General features: G+C 35.9%; 1 protein-coding gene across 4 annotated transcripts in view; it reads left to right on the top strand.

The window, feature by feature from the left end:
* LOC131934657 (cadherin-23) overlaps positions 1 to 24,265 on the top strand; it is an 81,774-nt gene that overhangs the window by 5,570 nt on the left and 51,939 nt on the right. Inside the window, exons 2-23 of one of the 4 annotated variants that reach the window (XM_059290729.1) lie at positions 7,985 to 8,213; positions 8,429 to 8,637; positions 9,092 to 9,205; positions 9,665 to 9,787; positions 10,027 to 10,132; positions 10,571 to 10,706; positions 11,072 to 11,252; positions 15,579 to 15,697; positions 16,359 to 16,502; positions 16,677 to 16,755; positions 17,109 to 17,209; positions 17,528 to 17,644; positions 18,139 to 18,235; positions 18,842 to 18,971; positions 19,155 to 19,269; positions 19,691 to 19,805; positions 20,488 to 20,736; positions 20,862 to 21,007; positions 21,400 to 21,496; positions 21,824 to 21,958; positions 22,556 to 22,747; positions 22,928 to 23,100. In XM_059290729.1, coding sequence (XP_059146712.1) covers positions 7,985 to 8,213; positions 8,429 to 8,637; positions 9,092 to 9,205; positions 9,665 to 9,787; positions 10,027 to 10,132; positions 10,571 to 10,706; positions 11,072 to 11,252; positions 15,579 to 15,697; positions 16,359 to 16,502; positions 16,677 to 16,755; positions 17,109 to 17,209; positions 17,528 to 17,644; positions 18,139 to 18,235; positions 18,842 to 18,971; positions 19,155 to 19,269; positions 19,691 to 19,805; positions 20,488 to 20,736; positions 20,862 to 21,007; positions 21,400 to 21,496; positions 21,824 to 21,958; positions 22,556 to 22,747; positions 22,928 to 23,100 — 3,107 coding nt within the window. Of the gene's footprint in view, positions 1 to 7,984; positions 8,214 to 8,428; positions 8,638 to 9,091; positions 9,206 to 9,664; positions 9,788 to 10,026; positions 10,133 to 10,288; positions 10,304 to 10,570; positions 10,707 to 11,071; positions 11,253 to 12,737; positions 12,754 to 15,578; positions 15,698 to 16,358; positions 16,503 to 16,676; positions 16,756 to 17,108; positions 17,210 to 17,527; positions 17,645 to 17,755; positions 17,773 to 18,138; positions 18,236 to 18,841; positions 18,972 to 19,154; positions 19,270 to 19,690; positions 19,806 to 20,487; positions 20,737 to 20,861; positions 21,008 to 21,399; positions 21,497 to 21,823; positions 21,959 to 22,555; positions 22,748 to 22,927; positions 23,101 to 24,265 lie in introns of those variants that run through there. The other 3 variants (XM_059290731.1, XM_059290730.1, XM_059290732.1) reach the window with 3 other exon arrangements.

Below are 24,265 nucleotides of genomic sequence, written 5' to 3'. Positions count from 1 at the left end.
GTTGGTGATTGTAGTAGATGGGTGGTGTCATGTTGGTGATTGTAGTACAGTGGTGGTGTGTTGGTGATTGTAGTACAGTGGTGGTGTCGTGTTTGTGATTGTAGTACATTGGTGGTGTCGTGTTGGTGATTGTAGTACATTGGTGGTGTCGTGTTGGTGATTGTAGTACATTGGTGGTGTCGTGTTGGTGATTGTAGTACATTGGTGGTGTCGTGTTGGTGATTGTAGTATTTTGGTGGTGTCGTGTTGGTGATTGTAGTACATTGGCGGTGTCGTGTTGGTGATTGTAGTACATTGGTGGTGTCGTGTTGGTGATTGTAGTACATTGGCGGTGTCGTGTTGGTGATTGTAGTACATTGGTGGTGTCGTGTTGGTGATTGTAGTACAGTGGTGGTGTCATGTTGGTGATTGTAGTACAGTGGCGGTGTGTTGGTGATTGTAGTACAGTGGTGGTGTTATGTTGGTGGTTGATTGTAGTACATTGGTGGTGTTATGTTGGTGATTGTAGTAGATGGGTGGTGTCAAGTTGGTGATTGTAGTCCATTGGTGGTGTCATGTCAGTGATTGTAGTATATTGGTGGTGTCGAGTAGTACAGTGATGGTGTCGTGTTGTTGATTGTATTTACTATTTATCTGAAGGTAAATGCTACATTTTCTAAAAAAAGTAGTACCAATATTGTGTTTCTTTCTTTGTCGCGCGCGCTTTGATAGGGTACCACACTTGTGGGTGGGGGGAAGGGTGGCACTCGTGTCTGATGACGTTACGAAGCACGAGCCTCTCCCATACTTAGGCCACGCCCTGTATAATTTTTGCTGTAATCTCTACCAGATCAATCAAACCCAGGACTTTGACAATGGTAAATGCGTTTTATGTCACTGGTTTTAATACGGGATGTTACACATCTTACCCTTGACCTGATTGATCGTGCACATATTAAGGACAATAACACCAAGTAGGTAGATTAAGGAGTTGTGTAGAAGACATTCTGGGATGGGGGACCAGAAATGTCTCTGTTGTCTTAAATAATGTGTAGTACACCTTATTTCAGACCCTTGCCAACAGCGATCCTTTATAAAAATAAAAATAAAAAACTAACGCTAGGCCTCAGCTGCATACATCATACCCGCAGTCTATCCAATTACTTGCCGACTGGTTAACATTTTTCTTTTACAAAAACTTTTCATATCCTGTTTTTTTTTTCCTTTGTATGAAATGTAGCCGACAAAACTTTATTATGTACACTCATTTTTCACCACAATACCGGCAACCCAGTTTGCTTTAATAACTCGCTAGTCGTCTCCCTTAGATCAGCGCAGTGAACGATTCAATATTTTGAAACGTGAAGAGCTAAAGAATACAACAATAGAAGTGAAATGAAGTTAAAAGTAAACAGAAGTGGCACCCGGACTGTTGACATTAAAAAAACGTACGGGAAAGCACCTTGAGCAAAACACGATATCTTTACAACGTGAAGCAACATAAGAACACAATGTTAAATGTGAAGTGTTTTTATTAACTTGAGTAAATAAACCGGGAGTGATCTCCCCTAAACTTTCTCGAATATTCTTATATAACTTGGAATGTAGACATGATTTTTAATTACTTAAACTTTTAAAAATAGAATAGAATCTCATAGAAAAAAACATTGCGCACCAAACAAACGCCAAAACAAAATGTGCATAATAGTGCGCAATATTATTAGTACTTTATAAATTTACTTGCGTTTTTTTGAGAAATCGGAAATAGCGTAAATTAGTACTTCCGGTCAACGGAAATTACTCAAAATTTGATAGAAGGTAGAGAATTAGATCTTTTACTTACATGTGAAATTTCATTTATCTATCTGAATTAGTACTCAAGTTATAGGCTTTTGAAAAATTCAAAGTAGAAAAAGTACCACTTCCGGTTATCGGAAATCGCTCAAAAGTTGATACGGATCTACGATTTTGATATAATACTTATATATGAAATTTCATCAACCTAGCTGTAACGGTACTCAAGTTATCGTGTTTACACACAGACACACAGACAGACAGACACACAGACATACGGACAAGATTGCAAAATTATGTTTTTCCGTATCAGTGAGGTGTAAAACGTCGAGATTTGCAAAAATATCGTTTTTTTTTTTTGCACGATTACAAGACTTTCTCTATACTTCGTATATACGAGAAAGTAAAAAAAACAGGCGAATAAACATAGATAAACAAATCAACAGACATATACAAGCATACAGCAGGGGCGGAACTACAGTGCCGCCAGACCCCGCAATGCGGGGGGGCCCACGCCATTTAGGGGCCCATAGCCGACCATAGTAAATTTTTTATAGTTAAAAATTATAATTTTCTTGCATTTTTGACTTGACGGTAAAAGCTTTTGTAAATAACACACAGATCTACTACAGTTGTGATGTTATACAGTAGCAAACGCATGCTGTTGCGTTAAAAAAACTATATGCCTGTGCTGTAGTGTGAAAGATAGGCAAACGTTCAAAACACTTCCATGACTTATTTCCCTTTTTTAAATAGTTAAATTGGGGTGCTCCTAAGCTCATTTAAATATATTTGTACTAAACAAATTAAAAAGCAATTACTTCTTGCAATTATTATTTAAAAAAAAAACACATACTAAAGAATGACAAGCAGAATAAGGAAATAAATTTGAAACAAATAATATAAATACAAAAACACATAAAAATAAACATAACACGAGAAACCATTACACATACAAAGCTTTCACGTTTTATATCCTTTGACCGGCTAAAAACTCTGGGATAGGCAGGTTTACGGCAACATTTTTAAATAAACTAGTTCTAAATCTAAAACAAAAAAAAATTCAAATTCACTCACACACATCACATTATGTAATTTGGTATATATATATATATATATATATATATATATATATATATATATATATATATATATATATATATATATATATATATATATATATATATATATATATACACACAAGGGGGCCCAGACATTTTTTTTGCGGGGTGGCCCTTTTTTTCTAGTTCCGCCACTGGCATACAGACAAATATAGAACATACAAATAAACATTTTATGTGAGAAGGAAGGAGGAAAAAGAAGAGATGGAATCAACAATCAGGTAGTCGAGTCCTCTGGGTGTCCTTGTGACGCCGAACTTGTGTAGATTTCTCTTATCGCGAGACATCTTAAAGTCCTTGTTTGTGTCTTGTACAAAGCTCGGCTTGTGTTGCTAGTGTTTTCATCTGATGTGTCTGGGTGCACCCAGCCAGTGACGGTCTGGGAATGAAATGTCTGGAGTGACAGGACACACTTAATCATGTGAATAAAGTGTCTTTAGGACACACTTAATCATGTGAATAAAGTGTCTTTAGGACACACTTAATCATGTGAATAAAATGTCTTTAATAACAAGACACATTTCATCATGTGAATAAAATGTCTTTAGGACACACTTAATCTTATGAATAAAATGTCTTTAGGACACACTTAATCATGTAAATAAAATGTCTTCAGGACACACTTAATCATATGAATAAAATGTCTTTAATAACAAGACACATTTCATCATGTGAATAAAATGTCTTTAGGACACACTTAATCTTATGAATAAAATGTCTTTAGGACACACTTAATCATGTGAATAAAATTTCTTTAGGACACACTTAATCATGTGAATAAAATGTCTTTAGGGCACTTAATCATGTGAATGAAATGTCTTTAGGACACACTTAATCATGTGAATAAAATGTCTTTAGGACACACTTAATCATGTGAATAAAATGTCTTTAATAACAAGACACATTTCATCATGTGAATAAAATGTCTTTAGGACACACTTAATCTTATGAATAAAATGTCTTTAGGACACACTTAATCATGTGAATAAAATGTCTTTAGGACACACTTAATCATATGAATAAAATGTCTTTAATAACAAGACACATTTCATCATGTGAATAAAAATGTCTTTAGGACACACTTAATCTTATGAATAAAATGTCTTTAGGACACACTTAATCATGTGAATAAAATTTCTTTAGGACACACTTAATCATGTGAATAAAATGTCTTTAGGACACTTAATCATGTGAATGAAATGTCTTTAGGACACACTTAATCATGTGAATAAAATGTCTTTATGACACACTTAATCATGTGAATAAAATGTCTTTAGGACACTTAATCATGTGAATAAAATGTCTTTAGGACACACTTAATCCTGTGAATAAAATTTCTTTAGGACACACTTAATCATGTAAATAAAATGTCTTTAGTGACAGGACACACTTAATCATATGAATAAAATGTCTTTATGACACAATCATGTGAATAAAATGTCTTTAGGACACACTTTGACTTAATCATGTGAATATGATGTCTTTAGTTTAGGACACACTGAATCATGTAGATAAAATGCCTTTAGTTACAGGACACACTTAATCATGTGAATACCCGGTTCTATTTTTATGCAATATATATTTACCCCCACCACAACATATCTATACATTTCCAAAGAGCTTAAATTTCACCTGCTCGAGATCCTCAATATTTTATACCCAGTAAACACAAGCTTACCGTTTGTATGGAGATTAAAATGTCAGTTTATTTCAGGCTATTACTGTGTTTCATGGCGCGCTTACAGAACGTGAATTTGGGACCAGCACCTGGATGAAAGTCGCGGTCGTCTTACATTCAAAGAATTCTTCTATCGCTTTCGATGTATCTAATCTTTGTTCCGTCTTTCATCATGGTGTTGGAATACCGTAAAAAAATTATTTTTATAAACAGGGATTGGAATTGGTGGTATTCGTTTGATACAAAGACCCAACAGGAAGAGAGGCATAAGTGTATCATGTTTTCTAAAAGAAAGATTTTTTTTTAAACGTAGGCTGGGATCCTGTTTGGCTACACATACATACTAGTCAGAGTTTCTTCCCCCCTACCCCCCCCCCAAAGAAAGTATACCGCCCCCCCCCCCGAACGAGATGGATTTTATAGAGTAAACATACACTTTTACTAGTGTCCGCCCCCCCCCCCCCCGAAAATTTCCAGTGCCCCCCCCCCCCCCACCCGTAGAAAAAAGTTTGGAAGAAACACTCATATTAGTTTGTACTGTGAGAGCGTTCACTTTCTGACATTCATAGAAATAATTAAAGTTTTAAATATATTTGACTATTATTTTAACATTCCCACTCCATTACACATTCTATCACAAAGCCACGATGTGAAGATTGGAAAGACAATCCTCGCAGCACCAGAAGGTTATCGCACCCCCCCCCCCCCCCCCATCGTTAGTTTGACAGTGCCACATCATGTCGGAGTTTACCTCCCTTTCAGCGGAGACAAGGTTACTCGCCCTCTAAGTCACGGTAAAAAAAATGTAACGAATGATGGACGATACACATGTCTCCAGAAATCAAAGGCCCCAGATGTGTATTTCACACAAAGTTGTGCTTGTTTCTAATGTGTGGTTCACACAAAGTTGTGATTGTTTGTGATGTGTAGTTCACATAAAGTTGTGATTGTTTGTGATGTGTATTACACACACAGTTGTGATTGTTTGTGATATGTAGTTCACACAAAGTTGTCATTGTTTTATTGTTTGATTTGTCATTTAACATTCCATTACGCTGGGTCCTTGCTTGTGAGAAAAGCTTGGATCTAAAGCTAAACGGTACGGACACGTACACATGTGCACATGTACACGTGTACACATGGCCGCGTGCACTAACACGTACCCGTACACTTAACACGTACCCCTATGAAGCCATTGTGACAATGTAACCGTTTGTCCGGAGGCACCATTAGATTTAGAATAACCGTCGTGTCGCCTGTTTAAATGCGACACCATTTAACTCCAGTGACTGTCTTCTACATTATTGAGCACACATTGAAGCCAGTGATTCCACTGTCTCATCCATCTCGACCCCCACCCCCTTTATTAAACACATATCAACGCCAGTGACTCCACTATTATCTCAACGCTAGTGATTCCACTATTATCTAAACGCTGGTGACTCCACTATCTCATCCACCTCGACTCCTCCCATCATTACACACATCTTAACACTAGTGACTCCACTATCTCTACCATCTCGACCCCTCCCTCCCAGTATGCATCAACACCCTTGAGTGAACAATCCCCCCCCCCCCCCCCATCTAAAACATTCCTAATCCCTGTCTAGACCAGACCGCTATTTCTACCCGTTACGCAAGATTGATTCCCTAAAGCATTCATTTTCTTTTCTATGGGGAGTCAACACAATTGAATGGAAACACCCCCCCCCTTCCCGTTTACTCTTCGATGGGTAGGCTACACAATTGTATGTACACCCCCACCCCTATCCCCCCCCCCCCCCCCCCGACTTTGTGTCATGAGTTCCTGTGTACCAATGCACAATTTTACAATCAGAAACTTACCCTGCGGACCAAGTGGGCTAGTTTATAAAGCTAAGTTAACTTTTATTTTATTTCTCATACACTAGATTTCTAAATGTCGTTTATTGCTGTCTTCGTTTGACCACAGTACAAGACTCGTTTTGACTGAACTTTTTAAAAATCGTTATAAATGTGTACTAACATACATATTATGAATGTGCACAAACATGCTTAAATTTTTATGTAATAACATATTAGTTATTACGGTGTATTAACATACAACAACAGAAGTAGGACAATGTGCTCCAATGCATAAATTTGTTAAAAACTAATTTATTTGTCAAGTCGTGCGTTGCGAACTTTGAACTCGCCAGTGTACGTCCAGCAACTCTTGAAGATTTTTTCCAAGAACGACAACCCAAGCTCTTTATTCAGATTTATAGACCTACCATATAGATCTATACCATTGTATTAACCACATTTATTTTCATTCTTAACCAACTTAGTCGAGGTTTTGCTTTCATATATTAACGTATGCTTACAGCTTTAATATATAGATATATGTATAACAGTAAGTAACGTCAGTATATATCTCTCCTAAAGTAACGGTGACTTCTGTAGACGGTGATGTATGTGATGTATGTGTTATGTCTGATACGTCACATATTGCTACTATGTATGTGGTATTATAAGTACCATACACGCAGATATACCAGTATACCAATAGTATGCAGTTGAGGTTGTATATTTACGTTTTAAGCCTACGATCAAACACCTCTTATCTCCCAGTTCAGACGACACAAACTCTCGCCATCTAACATCGCGTGTTTCTATGTTTGTCACGGTGTGGTCGGGTGTGAACGTAGTCCGTCATGTTTTGTCGATTCCTATCTGTTCCCGGCATCTTTTTATGTAACACTGGTGTTTCACCTACCTGGGGATCACGTGACTTAGTTGGGCGTAGCTCGGTTAGATGGAAGACTTTTCTTTCGGTTTCTTTTTCTTTGTATCTGAGCAACAAAAATGTGTTGTTTACACAAACACTCACAAAAAATGACAACACATTTTTCAATTCAAACACCTAAAATACAAAAAAGTGACTTTTATAAACCATTGTTAACAAATCAATATTCTGAAATATAAGCTGAAATCTTATTTATATTGCTCTACTAAAATGTTATTTAAAACATTAAATAGTTGATTTTTACATTTCTCTATGCCTAAGCATTATACAGTTTCATAAGCTAACACTGTAAACGATGAAATACATTTAATACCATTGTAGTCAATTTCTTATTAACAAATCTATCTAGTATTATATCTCTCTAACAAAACCAAATGCTTTTAATAAGTTTTTGGCACGATACAGACGTTGAATGTCGACAGATGTTGTGTTGATAAATGTGGTGTTGATAAATGTGGTGTTGATAGTTGTGATGTTGATAGATGCGGCGTTGATAAATGCGGTGTTGATATATATGGTGTTGACACATGTTGTGTTGATAAATGTGGTGTTGATAGTTGTGGTGTCTACATATGTCGTGATGCTTGATGATATATTGATGCTTTTATAAGTTATTTATAAATGTAATCTTGCCGTTTCTACCAGCTATCAAGTTTACAAACGTCAACAGCTCATCTGTCTTCCAAGTACCAGAGGACTCTGCCATCGGATACGTCATCGTAGAGCTACAGACAGACTCAAACGATACAACATTGCAATATATTTTAGAAAACGCTGGTGGCGGTCCGTTCAAGTTCCCAACAGGATCCAACAATCTGACTCTGACAGGACCTCTCAACTACGACTCGATAAATTCATATCAGCTCACTGTCATGTAAGTCAACTGAACACTGAAGTAGTTGGTTGATGTATGCTGTTCTCATTGTTCTGATATTTTTCTCTCTAAATAAAACCACAACGCAATCCCAATTGAGTAATTATTCACTATGTTTGAGCACACGTACAGTAAATCAATTGATTTTTTTTATTCATTTGTTTCAAACATTGTCTTTTAACAAGTCAATAAACAAAGTTAATATTTTTCACCAGACTCAAAACAGGAACTGGATCTCTTTTAGATTATGTCTCATTCTTCATAAGCGTCGTGAAGGTGGTAGGGTCACACAACCGACCGAACATCACCGTGTACACCGGTGACGTCACGATTGACGAGGAACTACCTGCTGGCACCAGGATACCGTTTAACTTTACGGTTGTTGACCCTCTGGGCAGCACAGTTGCTTACACCTTGTCTCCAGGTAGATCTTGGTGGCTTCCCTTTTGTTAAACATTTTTGTACAGTGTGTGTAAAGTGTATTGTAGTTTCGTCTTAACTGTTCAATTATCTTTGATTGTACCGTGTTTTTTTCTATTTCATTTCTTGTACCTACTGTACCAGGTACAGCGTCACAACTAGGTGTCACCCGCATCCTGTGACACCATCCAAGTGTGATAACACCAAATGATAAATAAATGCCTTAATGAGAAGGTCTCCTTTTTCAAAATAATTTAACAACATATTAAATGTATTTATATACCTTTAGGCAATGATTGAAAACATTCTGGAATGATAAACACATCAAAATGTCTAAAATTTAATACATCACCTATGTTGTCATTAGTGGGGATGAGGGTGACACGTTAGGTCAGCTGACTTAGTGACACCACCACTGGTTTGGTACCTGATATGAGAGTTTGTCTTTTCTATTCCAGGACCAGAAGTTTCCACTGTGAGCATCAACTCTATAACAGGGCAAATCACTCTCAACAGTAAAATTAACTTAGACCCTAATGTCGTATCCAGGGCTTACTCCGTCGTTGTGTTCGGTAAGTAATTTTTTAAACACATATTTCATATCTTCTTATTAGACGCAAAAAGGTTGTTTGACTTGGTTTTTTTATTATTTTTTTTTTATTTTAGATGATTGACATGTAATAAAGTATATTTAAATATTAAGCATTTCTTTGAGATTGAACAAAAACAATACATAATTACACAACAGAAACTGTAAAAATTGGAAATAGTTTCCCCATTAGTTAACACTCACATGTGAGTTATCTAACCCCTGTTCTTCAGTCAGTGTCTAAGTAAAATACCGGCTACTTATTGCCCGTGTATCTGATCGCGTCTATCCCTCCCTGTGTGGTCGAAAATACGGGCTACTTATAATATATCCCTGGTATCTCAACGGATTTATCCTCTGTGTGCCCAACATATGAATATACTATCAATCAAGGCTGAGAAATTCTAAATATTGTTTTCTTTATTTTAAATGTCGTGTCCAGCGGTCGCGAATGGCACCAGATCATCGTCCATGACGTTGTCTTTTACTGTCAGAGATATAAATGACAACGATCCTGTCTGTACACCTTTGGTCGCCTATACAAACTTAACTGAGGAGTTAGCAGGTAAGTCATTTTTTGTCGCATGGTATAAATTTAATTGAGGGTATGGGTGGTGGTGTGTAGATGGATGTGTGGTGTGTGTGTGTGTGGGGGGGGGGGGGGTTAATGAAAAGAAGAACTAACCAATCCAAATGTTGTTTGAGCACAGATATCTTAACCTAATCTACAATTGTAGGGCTGGGTACTAACATCGTTAAATTGTTGCATTATTTTTTTTTTAAATATTTTGTTTTTGACCACAGCCCCTACGGCAGTCTACACGTTAAACTGTTCTGATGACGACAGTGCATACAACGGCTACAACCGTCTCAGCTACACTCTTCTTGACGGAAATTCTTCGGTCTTTAGGTAACATTTTAAAACATCAATACATCATATTTTTAACGGAAATTCTTCGGTCTTTGGGTAACATTTTAAAACATCAATCAAACATATTTTAAACGGAAATTCTTCTGTCTTTAGGTAACATTCTAAAACATCAATCAAACATATTTTAAACGGAAATTCTTCGGTCTTTAGGTAACATTTTAAAACATCAATCGAAAATATTTTAAAGAAGCGTTATTATGTGCTCTAAGAGAAGACTAACTAGAATTATTTCCTATGCGTCAGAAAACATCGACTACATCATCTGTTCTGACTGACATCATCATATTAACGTCTGAAAACATTGACTTCATCAATTGTTCTGACTAACGTCCAACACGTTTAGTCATTTATGACAGTCCATCACTCTGTTAGTCCTGATATTTCTCAAATCTCCTGTCATTTGTTTCTGTATTTCAGTGTGGACAACTCAACTGGTCAGATCACCGCCATAGCTGCTGTGGACTATGAGCAAATCTCGACAAAAACATTATCGCTAACAGTTAAAATACAAGATGGCGGAAACAGAACAACCACGGCTACCGTCTTTGTTGCGGTAGGTTGAATAGCCACTTGAATTAACTAGTGGTTTCAAGACCCCAAGGGTGATAAATCAGTCAGGACTGCGAGTTTTAAAAAATGCATTAGTCTGAAAAGTAAAAAAAATAACTTAAATGGGAGCAGAATCAAAATTAAATAGAAAAAAATTAATAGTTTTATTATTTTTTAAAAATGAATTCACTTTATAGTTGACCGAGGCAACCAAATTATTGTTTTTCTTCAGAATAAGCCAAAACACGTTTGTTAATGTTTTAGTAATTTAATCATGTGACTTTTGTATTATGTCCTTTAGATCGACGCCGTTAATGACAACGCCCATGTGTTTACTTAATCATGTGATTTTTGTATTGTGTACATCAGATTGACCCCATCAACGACAACTTCCCTGTGTTTAGCACCTGGTCCCCACCTGTACCAGCTGATGGAGTTTACTCAGTGCCAGAGAACACCTCGATTGGAACCAGTCTGTTCACAGCTCGTGCCACAGACGCTGATCTAGTTGTGGGCAACACCGTCAAATATGGCATCACAGTCACACAAGGTATGACATCACAGTCACACAAGGTATGACGTCACACAAGGTATGACATCACAGTCACACAAGGTATGACATCACAGTCACACAAGGTATGACGTCACACAAGGTATGACATCACAGTCACACAAGGTATGACATCACAGTCACACAAGGTATGACGTCACACAAGGTATGACATCACAGTCACACAAGGTATGACATCACAGTCACACAGTATATGACATCACACAAGGTATGACATCACAGTCACACAAGGTATGGCATCACACAAGGTATGACATCACAGTCACACAAGGTATGACATCACACAGGGTATGACATTACACAAGGTATGACATCACAGTCACACAGTATATGACATCACACAAGGTATGACATCACAGTCACACAAGGTATGACATCACAGTCACACAAGGTATGACGTCACACAAGGTATGACATCACACAAGGTATGACATCACACAAGGTATGACATCACACAAGGTATGACATCACAGTCACACAAGGTATGACATCACAGTCACACAGTATATGACATCACACAAGGTATGACATCACACAAGGTATGACATCACAGTCACACAAGGTATGACATCACACAAGCTATGACATCACACAAGCTATGACATCACAGTTACACTAGGTATGACATCACAGTCACACAAGGTATGACATCACAGTCACACAAGGTATGATATCACAGTCACACAAGGTATGACATCACAGTCACACAAGGTATGACATCACAGTCACACAAGGTATGACATCACACAAGGTATGACATCACAGTCACACAAGGTATGATATCACAGTCACACAAGGTATGACATCACAGTCACACAAGGTATGACATCACAGTCACACAAGGTATGACATCACAGTCACACAAGGTATGACATCACAGTCACACAAGGTATGACATCACATTCACACAAGGTATGACATCACATTCACACAAGGTATGACATCACACAAGGTATGACATCACAGTCACACAAGGTATGACATCACAGTCACACAAGGTATGACATCACAGTCACACAAGGTATGACATCACAGTCACACAAGGTATGACATCACACAAGGTATGACATCACAGTCACACAAGGTATGACATCACATTCATACAAGGTATGACATCACACAAGGTATGACATCACAGTCACACAAGGTATGACATCACAGTCACACAAGGTATGACATCACAGTCACACAAGGTATGACATCACAGTCACACAAGGTATGACATCACACAAGGTATGACATCACAGTCACACAAGGTATGATATCACAGTCACACAAGGTATGACATCACAGTCACACAAGGTATGACATCACATTCACACAAGGTATGACATCACAGTCACACAAGGTATGACATCACAGTCACACAAGGTATGACATCACAGTCACACAAGGTATGACATCACACAAGGTATGACATCACAGTCACACAAGGTATGATATCACAGTCACACAAGGTATGACATCACAGTCACACAAGGTATGACATCACACAAGGTATGACATCACACAAGGTATGACATCACACAAGGTTTGAAATTACAGTTACGATGACCAGAAAGATGTGCAATGGAAAAAGCGCACAAAAAAAAATGCGCAACGGAAAAAAGCACAAATCGAAAATTGCGCACACAGAAAAATTCTCACTCAGAAAAATGCACAAATAAGAAAATAAAATCATGCAAACAGAAAATGACACACAGATTTTTCATCAATTATGAGTGTGACAATGTGTGTATATATTATTTTGTGTGTGTGTGTGTGTTTTACGTTGGTCTGTGTATGTGTGTATATACATAAACGTAATTTATTTAATTCTCATCTATATATATAATTCTCCTCTTCGAGCCGTTAGAAAACAAGCTGCAAACGCTCTCCCTACCTCCCCACCCCTACATGGTTTTAGTGAGCTGTGTTCACTCTAAATGTTTACAAGCAGAGCCAACGATTTTAAACGTAGGGGGGGAGGAGGGGGGAGGGAAGGAAGGGGGGGGGGGGTTATGGTCCTTAACGAGCTACTTAGTGTTTTAAAGAAATATTTTCAGTGTCAGCGTTGGTACTGTCGAATTCACAAATTATGAATTATTGAAAATTAGAAACAACTAAATAGCGGCGTATGTTATGCCGCGGGCCGGCTCGTTACTCTATATTTGAAGTTTTAAAAATGCCACCGTTCTTTTTAAATTGCATAAATTAGTAATATTTTCCGATCATACACACATAGATGCTGTTGACCGAAGGTGCGTCGACCATAGATGATTGGCCCACACGTTGTTTGGCAATTTGTAAACCAGGGCTGTGTAATCACAGATGATGTGACCAAATGTGGTTTGCACGCCAACGCCTACGCCCACACCTACCGTCGACTTACCGACGCACCCGCCTGTCTGACTGTCTGTCTGTCTTTCCGTGCGTCAGTCAGTCAGTCAGTGCACCTATCTCTCTTTCTATTTCTCTACAGTCATAAAAGAAAACGGGGGGGGGGCTAAGGAATTAAGAGTAATAAGGAAGAGTTTGTTAACGTTATGTGTCAGTCCGGCACTGTACCTAGGTCAAATTCACGAGTCTTGCAGATGTGTGACTGTGTGGCAGAACGAACAACATTTATTTTACCCAATAATTAAAACACAGACTGCGGTCTCTAGTACACTGAAGTCACGCATTAGTGGCGATCCCTGCAAGTTATTACATGAGCTAACCATCCGTCCATCCTGATTATTTTTCGACATGTTCAAATGGAGGTACTTTTTTGCGTATAATTGTACCTCTCTCTCTGTTATTTGACCGAAAAACTGTTATTCCAATGACAATATAATTTGCATGATATTTAGATGTATAGACGGACGATTGGATAGACAGGTAGGCAAGGTCTGTGGGTGGGTCATTCGGTCCGTTGGCAGGTGGGTGTTGGTGTAGTTATAAATGTAGGTATATATGTAAGTGTAGGTACAGGTGTAGCCTTAGTTATGCAAATCACCAATTGTCAAATAACCTGTGATAAACACTCGCAACTGCCTGTGGACAACCGTTGGCTGTGGTCAAACAAAATGTGGGATTATCACCTTTGGTCAAAAAGAATCTGTAATCGAAAAATCTTAGAAATGTATAATTCTATTTATTTTAGAAAATGATGTCGCTTCTATTATTGAATAAAAATATACAGACGTTAAAATAAAATATTTCTGTCTATGTATGCACATAGGCACGTGCAAACTCAAACATGCACGCACAAAACACACGCATATTGCCATAATATTTATTGGTAACCAACTTGTGTGTAGTTTTCTGTTTGGGTGTTTTCTATGTGCGCACATTCCTCTTTGCACATTTTCTGTGTACGCACTTTTCTCTTTGCGCCTTTTTCTGTGTGGGTAAATTTCTGTTTGTGCTTTTTTTATGTGTGCTCATTTTTCTCTTTGCGCATTTTTCTGTGTGTGCATTATTCTGTTTGATCATTTTTCTGAGTGCGCAAATTTCTGTTTGCGCTTTTTTCTGTTTGCGCTTTTTTCCGTTGCGCATTTTTTTGCGCTTTTTTTCCGTTGCGCTTTTTTCCGTTGCGCATCTTTCTGAGAACCTACAGTCAAACAGGGTGTGACATCACAGTCATACGAGGTATGACATCACAGACACAAGGTTAGTTCTAGCAGTGACAGCTTTTATGTGTTGAAATAGATCCATTGTTTGACCAGGATAGACACCGTAGTGTCGATACGTCGGGGGACACTCAGTGCAGAAAATCAGGGTTCACCCCTCTCCCCAAACGAATAATTGTAGACCTGAATGATGTACTAAAACTAGAAGCAGTTTGGTCCCACCTTTAGATCTATTTACTAATGCTATGTAATAAAATGTGTAGAATAAGTTTAATTGACTGTAATTTGTAGTTTTTCTTTTGGATGTCAACTCATCGGAACTTGCCATCCGGTATGGGTCTACACCCCCCTTCCCCGCCTTGTGACACTTTAGTATAGAAACACAGACATAGTTCAGTCCCTGAATCATCTTTTGGAGTTAAAGATCGTAATGATATAAATAGGGCTCATTCATATCTTAATGGCCATTGGCCATGCTAGATCTATACTAGCGGAAAAAAGTCGAGAGCAGAGTTTCTTCCAGGCATCTTTTCTGGAAGGAGGGGGGGGGGGGAGGTTGGAATTTATATAGAAAACATACATTTTTACCAGTGTGTGTCCCCCCCCCCCCCCACCTTCCCCTGGCCCTGTCTCTGTAGGTTTAACCTCTTGGACGTGGATATGTTGAATCTGTTGTTAGAACCTCGTATATATACATATCTATATTTTGTAGGTGGTGTGGCGGCCAATGATGTCTTCTTCATACATTCTGACACCGGGCAGGTCACTCTCATTAAAACAATCGACGCAGACACGAGTTGTCCTACAACACTATACAACATTACTGTACAGGTATTTTTAAATCATCAACTTTTTCTTGCCGTCAATCAAATTACATTTTTAGCCTTGATGGCAAAAATATCAAATGGTAAAATTGTATTGTTATCGAACTGTAGTTTTTAAAACTAAAGACATTTTAAAAAGTTATAGGCTTACCATTTGTGTTTTTTCTCACAAGTGTCCAATGTATGGAATACTTTGTAACACTTTGTTAATTAAACTATACCAGTTCGCAACTAGCCTTCTTGTTATAGGGGAGACAATATTGTCAAAAAGTCAAAATTTAAATAGGACAACTGATCTACTTAAGCGCATATAAAATTTAAGTAGGCAAATCTTATAGTCAAATCAAACTAAAGCATTTATTTCAGTTTTAGTTATAATAAGCATAGTTGGTTTGGCTAACTAAATAATTAGTTTAGAAACTAAAGTATGAACACAACATTTTTTAAAAACAAACATAAGCAATAAAGTAGGCCTACATTATTTCAACCTTTGTTTATCTAGATCTAGACGGTCCGGACATATCGTTTTACATTTTGCATCTCATTCAGCTAAAAAAAAAAATCAACTCAAGGCCAGTGTTTCCTTTGAATGTTTGAAATTATTCAAATGATATTGATGTTGATGTGCTTGCTTTATATTGAAAATAAAATATATTAAAAATCATTAGGCTAGTGATGGCATGACCAACGTGCCTAGGAATGTCTCTGTGGTCATCACAGATGTCAACGACAATGCTCCCACGTTTCAAAACACCCCATTCAATGTGACCATTAATGAAAGCTACGCTACTCCAGGATATGTTGTCATTACGGTAGGAGTTATCCTTCTTTTAAAAAAAATCTTATCCAAGTGGCTTGTTTTAAAGTTGTTTTGTTAGGAGTCAGTTGAACATTATAATTATTAACCTTCAACGTAACAAGTCCAATTTTTAACTGAAAAATTTACTAGAATGTTTTGTTTTCATTTTGAAATTTTTGACTTTCAGCTTTCTGCAACTGACAAAGACTGTACTCAATTAAATTTTCTTTACTCAGTTAGCAAGATAATATATGGAAATACTACTGGTGAGATACAGGGTGTAAATAATTGTTCACAATATTATTAATATTTGAAAAAAAACCACTTAATATTTCGGCCATATATTCTTAATGTGTTAGGTACACATAGGATCTAGATCTAGAATCTAGATCAATGAGAAATTTAATCAGTTTTTGTTAATGCATTACAGAAGAACATTTTTTCATATGTAGGCCTATTCATAGTAGGCCTTGCCTAGTTTTATTTAGGGGCTACAGAACATTTAATTTAATTAAATTTTAACTTCCGCTATTTTTTTCCCTACACAAATGTAGTTCCTGTTATTGAAGTTTAAATGTTCAAATTGTCCTGGCCTATATGTTTATTTATAACTTTGCAGCTGGCCAGTGGCAGTTCAACTCTTCAGTGCCTGGACAACTGGAGTTAAAAAGTTTGATTGACTTAGACACACCAGGAGCTACAGATTACATGCTAATTATGGTAATTAAAATTATTGTGATGTCCTGTAGTACTGTGTAAGACATGATGTGACATTAAAATAAACTACAAAGTCCATGACGCTCTAAAGCAGCTAGTTTGTTTAGAGTCAAATAAAGAAATGATTTGTTAGTTTTATACCACAGCATTTATTTATTTACTAGCCGCTATTATAACAAATACAGATTTGATTAAATATGCTTTCAGGTGACTGATGTTTTTAGTTATTTAAAAAAAAAATCATATTTTTTACTAATGGTTTTATAAATAACCTTACTAATGATCTTTGGTGTGAATTTACAAATGTTATTATACATTTAGCTGACTGTACAAGATCAAGGATCACCCCCTCTCTCTAGCAGCGCCATCTTGACAGTACACATTTTACCTGACAATGAATTTCCACCCAATATCACCTTTACACCTGGACCAATCAATGTAAGTTGTTGCCAATATTACCTTTACACCTGGACCAAATTTATATGTAAGTTGTTGCCAATATCACCTTTATACCTGGACCAATGTAAGTTGTTGCCAATATTACCTTTACACCTGGACCAATCAATGTAAGTTGTTGCCAATATCACCTTTACACCTGGACCAATAAATGTAAGTTGTTGCCAATATCACCTTTACACCTAGACCAATGTAAGTTGTTGCCAATATCACCTTTACACCTAGACCAATGTAAGTTGTTGCCAATATCACCTTTATACCTGAACCAATCAATGTAAGTTGTTGCCAATATCACCTTTATACCTGGACCAATCAATATAAGTTGTTGTCAATATCACCTTTACACTTTTTCTTTTTGTTTATGAAAATAGTGAACCTTTTCATAATGAATAAAATTATATTTTTGTTGAGGTACCATTAACATTCATTAAAATAATTTTCAAATTAAATTTTTTTGAATATTTTTATCTTCTCAGATCTCTGAAAACATAGTGGTAGGGCAATTGATTGGTAGTCTGACAGTCGAGGACAGAGATTACGGACCGGAGGGAAAACTAAAATACAATATAACAAGTGGGTTCACAATTTCTCATTTGGTTCTTGATTTGTAACACTTAACGTCAAAATGATGATTGGTAAATGTGGAGCCTCGATATATACTAACATAAAGTGTTCCAATATTCATGTTGTTTCATTGATATAATATTTCAGCCTACATCTATTAAATATAATTTTGCTATTCATTTCATTTTATATTTTTGAACATGTCATCTTTATATCAACTGATACAGAAACTTTTCAAACTGTTTAAAAAATAAAAGATGGAAGATCTCACTTTAATCTTTCTGAAGTAAAAAAAAACTTACCTCAATAATTCAACTACAAGCAAGAGAAATTTAGATGGGAAAAGCTATGTTTTAAAAATCTTATAATTTTAGATGGTTTTATTTGTAACTGGCTATTGTAACTGGAAAAACAAACAGTTTAAAAATTCATTTCCCCCATTTATAATTTTACTTTTTCTTTTAAAAAAGTATTAATTATATTAAAACTGAATTTAATTTGATATTACCAACAAATAAAACTTGAGTTGACCATGTGCTGCTGTTAATGCCCTGTCTGTGATGTTAATCCAGGAGCAATTGTACTTTATTGTTTAATAAAATAACTCTTCTGCAGGTGGAAACACAAACAATGTTTTCATGGTAGACAATGTAGGGAACATAAAAACAGTGTCCAAGCTGAATGCTGCCCAACATCCCAGCTACCAGCTGGTTATCCAGATCTCTGACTCAGGAGTTGATCCAAGGTTAGATTTATCTCCCCTATTAGAGTTATTTCTTGTTAAAATCTGCAGCATTATTAATTTAATTTAAAAACAAGTATTTCAATTTTAAAATGTTCAATCAAATTTTATGGATTTTATTATGTTTTAAAGCAAATTGGCTTCCCATGTGTCAAATATAAAGAAAAATTAAATATGTTCCTATAGAACTGCCACTGCTACTGTTGTTGTCAATGTGACTGCTGTTGATGAACACATTCCTGAGTGTGTTGATCCATACATAATAATAGATCTGCTAGAGACTTCTGCAATCAATTCCTCAGTAAGTTTATAGTTTTGTGTAGGCCTACATTACATATGTTGAAAAATCTATCAGGTAGATCTATAATAGATACAGTTAATAACTTAAATGAAAATGGATATCACTTACATGAGGAAAATTAAGCAGTTTGTGAACATGTGCTAGGTGGGCCATTGGTGGTTTTAATAATGTGATAACCGACAAGGTGAAATTTTACAAACGTTAACATTGTTTTACAATTTATTGGTTTTATCATGGGATAGGAGCAATGTGAAATTATATTGTATGTATGAGACCAATCTACTTTTTTTTATAATGATAGGGTGGGAGGGGGTGTATTGTCACTTCATTGGTGTATGAAATAAGTAGGATAGTGGTGCAGCATTGTTTGTGTAGAGACCAAATGTAACTAATTTATTTCTTCTAACATCTCTACCTCTAGGTGGCCAACTTAAGTTGCCATGACCAAGATGGAGACATCCTGATCTACACTGTAAAAAGATTTAACGAAACTTTTGGTTTTATAAATGGCACAGCTGATTTGATTTTACTAAGTGGTTAGTTGGATTTCTTTTCTCAAATATATTCAATTTTTGTTTTTGAAATATTTAGTATTGTAAAGCAGTGACTCTCATTTTGTGTTGTGAGTTACCACCCCTGCCATCACCTTGCATTTGTTTTTATGAAACAGAAAAACTACAAACTACCCATGGATTATAATCAAATGAAAATATGTATAGGCTTATCTTAAAGTATAAATTCAAAGTCTTTAAAACTATGGCTATCTATAAAAAAAAATTAATATTGAAACAAGGATTTTTAAAAAAATTTTACTACAAAATATAAAATGATAATATAGTAATAATGAAATTTGATAGCCATATCCTGTGTTGTACTCGTCTTCCAGTGAATATCTTTCTAATTCCAATTTTCATTTAGAATAATGTCTTTGTCATATTAAAAGAAAGATGTAAATAATCTCATAACATAGGCTGTGTAAACCATAAGTTGATATTTTACTTAAGTTTGCTTTAGATAAAAATGCTGTACCATAATAAATGTGGTCAGAATTGATGTAATAAATATGTTTCAATGCTAGAGACAGAAAACTTTTGGAAAGAAAATTTATTGCAATTTAATTCAAACCAAATTCATTGCTCATAAATGAAAATAAAATGTGTGTTTATTGTTAATTAATAAGTTCATTAACAGCTAATTTTAAATTTATTTGTTCTCCAGGTGTAGACTATGACTCCAGTCAACAGAATTATGTTGTTGAAATTGAAGTCAGTGATGGAATCTTTGGAATCACTGTTTTAGTCGTGGTCAATCTCCTGCCAGTGAATGAATTTCCACCTGTATTTAACCCCTCCATTGTTTCTATCAATGTGACTGAGAACAAGATAGTCGCAAACCCAGTTTTAGTATTCAGTGCTACTGATATGGACTATAGTCCACACAATATTTCAAACTACACAATATATTCAGGTATAACATAGAAATATCAGTATGCTTTATTTCTGTTTGTGTACTTAACTCTAGAATTGAAATTTTATGTAATTTATTTTTAGATGTGAAGATGAATAAAGCTAATTGTGAACTTACTTTTTCAGTTTCAAATAATGGGAGACAACTTTTTGAAATTGACCATCGCACTGGGGCTCTAAGTGTATTGTCCAAACTGGACTATGAACTTCTTCCTTCTAATGACACATCATACACAGTAGTGGTCATTGCTATGGATGGTGGAGGATTAAATGTAAGCTTGGACTTGTATTTCATTTATAATGTTTATGTTTTACGCGAAGGAATAAATTGCACAGTTCTATATGTAGTTGAAGGGGTGGTTTGTGGCCTCCATTTTTTCAACTTTTAAGTGAAGCCAGTCTTATAGAGAATGATGATTTAATTAATGAGGATATTTTAAAAATAATTCCTAAATTACTTAAATGTTGTTTCATTACTATCTTTTATTTGTTTTTCATAGACTAACAACAAGTTGGTTATTTTAAAATTTATAAACCTAGTTTATTCAAGAAAAAACTTTTTAAAAAGTCATGATATATTTAGATCTATATCATATTTTATATTTGTTCTAGTAATTTTAGTTATTTCATTTTGTTGTGACACTTATACACATCTTTTCCTTAGGCTACTGGTACAGTTACAGTTAATGTTCTTGATGTCAATGACAATGCACCAGCTTGTTTGAGATCAGTTTACACGAAAAATGTCAATGAAAAGCAGAGTAAGCACAAACAATTTTAATGTATTTCTGTTACAATCAGACAAAATTTAGACAAACATTATCAACCCAGGGATTTATGTAAATTTAAGTAGTTTAGGCTTATATTCCCAAGTGAAAATTGAAAAAAAACATATTATAAATAGATTTTGAAATTTAATTTTTAAAAAATGATTACATAGTCATTAAAACATTTGTTTTAAAAAAATTTTTACATTAACATATAGAGCTGTCAATGTTTCAATTATGTTTACTTAAAAAAAGGGTTGAATTTGATAAACCAAATCCACTTTTTGTGTTAACACAACCATTTTGTTTCTTCGCATTTAGATGGCAGTGGCCCCTATAATTTATTAACTCTGGGATGTTTTGATGCTGAAGATAAAAACAAATTGAACTACACATTGGACCAAACACCTGGCAACCATTTCTCTATTGTCAATGATACTGTTGAGCTTGTGAATGGTAGGTTCAGATTTCTGTGAGAACTGACATTTTGTATGCGCTATTGCTAAAAGGTTGTTTTTAGAGTCTACATATGTTTCATGTGTACATAAAATTGTATGATGAAGTATTGATTTATAAGCCTCCTCGATATCATTGTGATTAACAGGTGTTACTTTAGTAACCAATAAAAATCATTGTAATAAGGTTAATTTTTAAAGGGCAGGAGGAAAAGAGCTTTCCATAACCAAATCATTGTTTTTAATATCTTTGAGTGACTTCCAATATTACTATTGGATAGCTGATAATACAAAATGTAGTCATAAATTTCATCTCAGTCTGCAAGAAAGGTAACAATATAATTTGTATTAGAGACCCCCCCCCCCCTCTTCCAAATTTAAATGATCTAATGTGGCCTATACTTAAAATGTATTCAACATTTCTCTAGACATAAGCTGACAATGTATTCAACATATCTCTAGACATAAGCTGACCATGTATTCAACATACCTCTAGATATAAGCTGACCATGCATTCAACATTTCTCTAGACATAAGCTGACCATGTATTCCACATATCTCTAGACATAAGCTGACCACATATTCAACATTTCCCCAGACTCTCTAGACTATGAGACAGCCACTGGACACAAGCTGACCATTGTGGTCTCAGACTTTGGCAACCCTGTCCAGTCTACAACTGTTTTTGTGTTTGTCACCGTGGTCAACATGAATGATGGCCCACCAGTGTTTCCTGTCTACCCTGATCAGTTGGTTAATGAAACAGAGACTGTTGGTCACCTTATATTAGGTAGGTTGAACATTGTGTTTACTTTTATTTAATGTAAATATTATATCATCATAATGTTTTCACTTTTATGCCCCAAACACATGGGGCCATTACCAAAAGCTGTATTTAAAACACCCCTTCAATTAATGAAATATGATTTAAGAGACAGCTTTTCATTCTTTTCTCTGTTTTGTTGTTTAGTTGTAAATGCATCTGATCCTGATGGCAAAGATCCTGTGTTTGGTGACCCACAATACACCATCATCAATGGAGATAGTAATCAGCAGTTTACAATTGGGGCAACAAATGGTGACATTTCTCTACGTAAACCTTTGGATTACGAGCAAACAAAAAACTACACACTTACTATTCAAGTAGGTATTTTACTGTCTGTAGTCTCTTCTGTGTATTATTTTGTATTGTGTGTAGCTACTTACAAAAAGTGAACATTTCTATTTCAATGGAACTATGACTGCAACTTCCAACTTGGAGGTGCCCTCCCTGGAGAGTTATGATCTAGTGCGATGGAGGCACACTAATTGTACAAAAATGTGTGAACAATATAAATTTTTTAAAAATCATGCAGCATAAAATAAGTAAATACATATATCATAAAAGTAATTGTTTGTTTATAAAGACAGTTTAAACTGACCTATGCAATGAATAGTGGGACGGAGTGGTCTAGCGGTAGAGAGCTGGACTGCTAACCCGTAAGTCTCGAGTTCGAATCCGGGTTTAAGTCAGTAGACCGTCCCTGAGTCCACCCAACTCTGATGGGTACCTAACTCACGTTAGGGAAAGTAAAGGCGGCTGAGCATAGTGCTGACCACATTATCTCTTCATATGCCGAGGTCACAGAAACAAGTGAACTCTACTTCACTTGCCCCATAGACCATCAGGTTTGAAAGGGAAACTTTACTTTTTTTTTTATGCAATGAATAGGCTATCCTATTATCAATTTTGTTATTTCCTATCTTTCTTATTTTTCATAATTGTAATAGATTGAAATAATTGTGAGGTCAAGGGAACTCACTCTTCTGTATTAGTTATATTTATAATATTGTTATCTTGAGTGATGTCCCTTGTGTACTTCCTCCCGTCCTCTCTGTGTGTTACCATCGTGGTAGTTAGACCCAATTAAATGTGTTATATACAACCACAGGCTTCTGTCGTCAATCTATTATAACTGGCGACGAAGGATAAACATCGACTAGAAAGAGCACCTACTTACGCAAAAAAGAGGTTTGCTAGAGCTTATTAGCTAATTATTTCTAGAATTATGGCGCTGTATGGCCAAATAAAAGAATTTGATGCGAATGATGAAATCATTCAAGATTACCTAGAGAGGTTAAGCTTTTACCTAGAAGCTAACAACGTGACGATAGAAGCCAAAAAGAGAGCTATTTTGTTAACAGTCATAGGGCCTCAACAATTTAGGCTACTAAAAGACTTATGCGCACCAGCCAGTCTAACTACCAAGAGCTTTAACGAGCTGAGCAAATTGCTAACAGACCACCATGCGCCTACCCCATCAAAGTT

This window comes from Physella acuta, unplaced genomic scaffold (assembly GCF_028476545.2).
Source record: "Physella acuta isolate Inbredline_101_S28 unplaced genomic scaffold, ASM2847654v3 ptg000115l, whole genome shotgun sequence".
In the NCBI taxonomy this organism is placed as follows: domain Eukaryota; kingdom Metazoa; phylum Mollusca; class Gastropoda; family Physidae; genus Physella; species Physella acuta.
This window is presented reverse-complemented; position numbering and strand designations above follow the sequence as displayed.